The following is a 5,551-nucleotide window of genomic DNA, read 5'->3' as shown; positions in this document are numbered from 1 at the left end:
TGGAGTGTACTGAGTAGTCTTTATTAATGAGTCACATTGAGTTACTTTTTCAGCATCAGTTCTTCAGTTAATTAATTGAACAAGTATGATAAGCTATCATCTGTTTGCTGTGGGAATCTAAATGTAAAATAAATACAAAATACTTCCGTGGTTTAATGAATACTCAATGAAGCATTTTTCTGAGGTATTCCTTATGGTCTGGTTTTATCCATGATCTGTCTTTTTTTTATTTCCTTAAGAATAGTCTGTTAAACCATACAATGGATCTGTGAACCTGTGAACTTGGGCATTACACATATTTTTTGATCTCATCATACAATACCAATACAAAAGCACCCCCCATGCCTCTCAGTACGTTGGACCAAGCACCTTTGAAGAAAGCTTTAGCTCCTTCGTCTTTTGCAATCTTCCTCCAGCAGTCAACTGTCCCCGTGTACATAATATCAGCTGTGGAGACAAATGTGAGTCAGGGTTCCTTTCCTCCTCCAGTAACTGTTAAGCTGCCTTCTAGCACCCTTCATTCTCAAACTCAGATCAACCAGCTTACAGACTGTCAGACTAGAGCTGGAAGGCAGTGTGAGGAAGGAGTATCTGTCACACTGGGTAACTTTTTATGGGCAAGCAAACTAGCCCTGGTCTCAGATGAGGCCCCAAGACTATGGAGGAAAAAATAAAAGGTCTGACTGTTGGGTCATCCAAAATCCTGACATTTGAGGTATGTATGTGCATGGGGGGTACATGTGCGTTAGTTAACTTTAAGAATAGCAGTTTCATGCTTTTACCTATAAAGCTAAAACTAGCAAAGCAGGATGGGTCAGGCCAACATCCTTTTCACTTACACTTCCAGTCACTATAGAGGGGAATGGGGGTTTTAAGTGTACAGGCAACTACTTCTTTGCCCTTGATTACGCACCCAGGCTGTTAATGCTAAATACCTAGGGGCCAGCTCTAAAAAAAAACCTCATTACGTTCTTACAATTTCTTTAATAAGAAGAAAGAAATCCCATAAGGAAAAAAGCTAAAGGAGAAATTATGGTGTCCGTTTCTACAGTCCTTAGAGAGAAACTTTGCCTTTCAACTTGGAAAACACAAGGCCTCTAGGCACTTCCAAGTGCTTGTTCTCTGGGGATAAAAGCTAAGATTCACACTTGGGGAGTTCATGCTTACCCCCTTTCCGGCCAGACTGCATCATCATCCTACGACGGACAGTGTCAAATGGATAGGACACCAGCCCTGCCACGGCTGTCACACTCTGGGCAATCATCCAGCTCACAATAATGTGCACATTCTTGGGGTCTGGCAGCATCCCTGTGAGCAGAGCCAAGAAGCAAATGGCTATCAGGTGCTTCTCTCAGCAGCATGGTAAAATGAAAGGAAGACAAGGCTACCAACCCAACTCCATACCCTGTCCTTCCACAAGCTCCTCCCAAAGATCCCTACACGCAACCAGGTAACCAAGCCAAGTTGGCTGCCACCTTCCCTTAATCCAAGGAAGCTACAGCTCTGTTGACACGGAGCTCGCTTCCAGTTCAACTGAGTAACAGTTGTTGGGTTAGAGGAAGGATTTGCGTCCTCTGAGTAGCTCAAAGCCACAGTATTTACCAGTACGGGACACAGGGTCCTTGGCTTACTGATTTATCCAAATCACATCGCCTCCTCAGAACTCAGGTTAGCTCAGAGGTAGGAAAGGCAAATAGACCAAAGGTCATTGTGGAATGACAGACAGGCCACACAGAATCCTCTCGCCATACCCCCTCCCCTCTCCTTCCACCCCAAAGACCCTCTCTCACCCTTGGCAGTGTCATAGACTCCGAAGTAGGCAGCTCTGTAGATGATGATGCCCTGCACAGAGACACTGAAACCCTGGTAGAGACCCTTCAGGCCATCAGACTTGAAGATCTTGGTGAGACAGTCGCCCAGCCCATTGAACTCACGCTGGGAAGATCCCTTGCCCACGTCGGCAGCCAGCCTGGTCCTAGCAAAGTCCAGTGGGTAGACGAAGCAGAGGGAGGTGGCCCCAGCTGCCCCACCAGAGGCCAGGTTACCAGCGAAGTAGCGCCAGAACTGCTTATGACGATCTACACCTCCCAGGAAGATCTGCTTGTACTTGTCCTTGAAGGCGAAGTTGAGAGCTTGGGTGGGGAAGTACCGGATCACGTTGGCCAGGTTACCCCTCCAGAAGGAGAGAAAGCCCTGCTCCTTGGGGATTCTCACGACACAATCAATGATGCCTTTGTACTGTTTCTCTGCACTGATCTGTTTGCTGGCATGCTGGACCTAGTTGGGGGAGGGGGGGTAGGACAGGCAGGGAGAAGACATGAAGGAAAAGATTTATATTTCCTCAATTTTTTATTTTCTTGTTTTTGAAGAATATGGTCATCCTATGTAGCCCAGGCTAGTCTGGAACTCAAAGATCTTCCTGTGTTAGCCTCCCAAATGCTGGGATTACAAATGTATGCTACCATGATGTCTCGGATTCTCCCCCATCTTTCCCTTTCAAGAGACAAGAGAGTATTCCAATTGTTTTTTAATGTATCAGGAAATCAGTTATCAAGAAAATACCAATAAATGTTAGCTACTTGGCTAAGCTAAAAAGCAATGCAATTTTTAGTTATTATGAGGGTATTCGAGGGAAATTCCCTGTAGGCTTCTGGGAAGTACAAATAAAGCTCCCTCCCTCAAGGGCTCTTAACATGGAGTTCAGATGACAATTCCCCTGCTTCTTTCTAATGTCCCTTGAGACAAGGTTGTCTTAGCAGTAGGTGTCTGAAATTTTTCAAGCAGGTAATTCAGGTAATCGATGTTTGAGTTACTACTGTTGTGGCCAATCTGTTGGAGCACTTTGTGTTGATGTTTAAATGCCCAAATGACTATGCCCCCACTGAATAGCGTTTGCCTTTGGGACAGATCAGATGATGATGACTGGCCCTTCAAGGACCAGGGAGAAAATTACATGGGGACAAGATGGCTAAGGTGATCTGAATTTATCCTGAATATGGTTTCTGAATTTCTGCCTCAGTGTCTCCATTCGTGAATACAGGCCAAGGTTGATTCGTATCTTGCAGAGGTTATAGAAAGATGAATGAAATCAATGTCGAGTTTCAGCGCAGTGCACGCGACACAGAGCGATCCCCAGTCAATGATTAATCGGATGCTCCTATTGTAAAAGGTGGATGCAGATAACAAGGTGCAAAGGATGTGGCCAAAGGGTGAGGCCCGTCTAAGAGGCCTTGGATGGAATGCCGCTTGCTGTACCGGGCGCAGGATCTGGCTCGAGGTAGACCGGCTTCGGGGTGGGTTTCCATATATAGACACCCCAACGCGGGTGCCACCCGACACCAGGAATCTGTCACTGACGCTGGACCTGTATCTGCGTAGAGGGCACCTTCTCCTTCGTGTAGGCCCCGGGCTTGCGGCCTAGCACAGATTTTCCGCAGCGTCGCGCGCGCCCGCGCCACAGCATCCCCGCGCCCCGCCCGCATCCCTGCGCCCTGCCGCGCGCGCCCCGCCCGCATCCCCGCGCCCTGCCGCGCCCCGCTCGCGCCCCCAGCCGTCCTTACCTGCAGCAGCAGTTTGACCCTCTCGATCGGGGCGACCGCGGTCTTGGAGACGGCGGCGGCGATGCCACCTGCCAGGAAGTCCTTAAGGAAGCTCAAAGCCTGATCCCCCATGCTGAAAGCCGGGCGCGCACAGACTGCAAGGAGCCGCTCTTTTGCTCTTGCCTACGCCCGGCCAGGCACCGCCACCCGGTCTCCGTCCCTGCACGACGCGAAGGGACCGCCCGCCTGACCGCAGCCCTCCTTATATCCCCGGCTCCGCGTCTCGCGAGAGGAGGAGGGACCCCGGCGTGCGCGCAGCGCGCATTGGCTGGGCCGGTCCCTGGACAGCCCCTCTCCATCCCCCTTCTTTGCAGAGGGCATTGGGGGCGAAGACGCTTCCGGGAGCTCGGGGTGGGTTGGGGGCTGTGCTTGCAGCTTGGGACGTTTAAAGGGCAAATTCATGTTATCTGTCCCAGGGAGCCGAGGGAACACCATGTCTCTGCTGCATGTGGGCCGTTGTATTTATAGCTCACGATGGTTTAGCCTGGGGACGACCTGGGGACAGAGAGCGGGCCGATGCTTCAGGAGAAGGAAGCTCTTTGACCTCGATCCTGCACCATTGTGCTTTTGGCCAAGAAGGTTTCAGGCTTCCACCCCTTCCCCGTTGTCAGGGCGTTTCCAACTAGAACTCGCTGCCTGGATTCGGGCCTCTGCAGTGTTCTGCGTTTCTGCAAACAAATTATACTCCTCCCCAATACATACATCTTTTTATGCCGCGATTGCCTCATAGTATTGGGCAAGGTCCTGTCTCCGACTTCTCTCCATTCAATCCTTGAACCATTCAATCTGTTAGGAAATATTTATGCACCGGCACTCTGCGCCATCAGGGGAAAAGCGGAATGCAAGGACGCTAAGTGGATAGTCGTTTTGGCAGTAAATGTGGATGTGTGGCTAGGTGGATGTGTTAACTCAGCCTGTCCTCGGACACTCAGCCGAGGACTCCTAAAGAAAAGACACTCCTTTATTAGCCCCTCATCTATCTCTCAGCTCCTGGGATTCTCTTGTAGACAGACCTCTAAAGGGCTTGAAAGAACGCTCTGCTCTTAATGGAATCTCAACCATATTCTGTGCAGAATGGTTCTGGTGGCTTCTTAAGGATCAGAGCCCTTAGCCTTTCGGGAAGGTCGAATCCTTGGCTGTGTCTGCCTCTGGAATAGGTAGCTTGAGGTTGGGGAGCCTAGGCGCTATCTAATCCCGGGAAAGTAACTGCAATTAATTTTTTTTAAGTAGATGGATGTGAGGTTTAGTTTCCCTTACATCTTTAAAGACAGTTCAAATATAACTGCATATTTTCCAAACTGCAGTCTCTTCTACAAGAATTTGGTTTTTTGTTTTGTTTTGTTTTTGTTTTCTAACTTCAAGCCTCTTACTCTGTTCTTTCCGCACATTTGCTGACCTTCGTTTGGACATCTGACAAGGCAGGCCATCTTTTTAAATGTTTGCTGATCCATGCACACTTCGTGTTAGGTGTTGATTGAGCTGCAACTGTGTATCCCTCAGAGCCTAAAGACTTAGTAGAGCAGAGGTCACTGGCCGGATGCCAGGAACACATAGGTGATGTATTTATTTGCAGTTGGGGCCCGTTAGAGTTAGGGAGAAACAAGACTAGAACTTGTTACAATGTTGCTAGAGGTCAAAGAAGACTCCAGCATAGACAAACACAAAAGGCATCCCTGTGTTCCTTCGACAGACACCAGCTGAGCAATCACTGAGTACCAGGAAGTGTGGCCTCTGAAGGAAACACAAGTAGCACCTTGAGCCGCCTCCAAGGACTGTGAAGTTCAGTGTGTCCCTCACAGTGTCACACCGCACTTCCATGGACAATATAATCCACATATTAGTCATAGTTATAATTGTGTATCTACTCCATTTGGCTCTATTAATATTGAGCAGTAACCGAAGCAATTTCCTTTCAATGCTTACTTGTCTACCTATTTGCTTTTATATGCATA

The 5,551-nt window shown here is 48.6% G+C and overlaps 1 protein-coding gene across 1 annotated transcript; it reads right to left on the bottom strand.

The window, feature by feature from the left end:
- On the bottom strand, positions 1-3,800 carry Slc25a4 (solute carrier family 25 member 4). Its single transcript, XM_032918694.1, has 4 exons — positions 3,561-3,800; positions 1,791-2,277; positions 1,168-1,308; positions 1-447 (listed from the first exon to the last, which is right to left on the bottom strand). Exons 1-4 carry the CDS (start codon positions 3,669-3,671, stop codon positions 290-292), a joined length of 897 nt encoding a protein of 298 aa, XP_032774585.1. The 5' UTR covers positions 3,672-3,800; the 3' UTR covers positions 1-289.
- Positions 3,801-5,551: the final 1,751 nt, after the last annotated feature.

This window comes from Rattus rattus, chromosome 13 (genome assembly GCF_011064425.1).
Source record: "Rattus rattus isolate New Zealand chromosome 13, Rrattus_CSIRO_v1, whole genome shotgun sequence".
Taxonomy (NCBI): domain Eukaryota; kingdom Metazoa; phylum Chordata; class Mammalia; order Rodentia; family Muridae; genus Rattus; species Rattus rattus.
The sequence above is the reverse complement of the archived record's forward strand: the minus strand, read 5'-3'. Positions and strand labels throughout refer to the sequence as shown.

Coding starts and splice junctions, on each gene's coding strand:
- Slc25a4 (XM_032918694.1), bottom strand. CDS start 3,671: ATGGGGGATCAGGCTTTGAGCTTCCTTAAGGACTTCCTGGCAGGTGGC. Junction 2,278..3,560: donor GGGTCAAACTGCTGCTGCAG/GTAAGGACGGCT, acceptor TCCCCCAACTAG/GTCCAGCATGCCAGCAAACA. Junction 448..1,167: donor GCAGTCTGGCCGGAAAGGGG/GTAAGCATGAAC, acceptor TTGTCTCCACAG/CTGATATTATGTACACGGGG.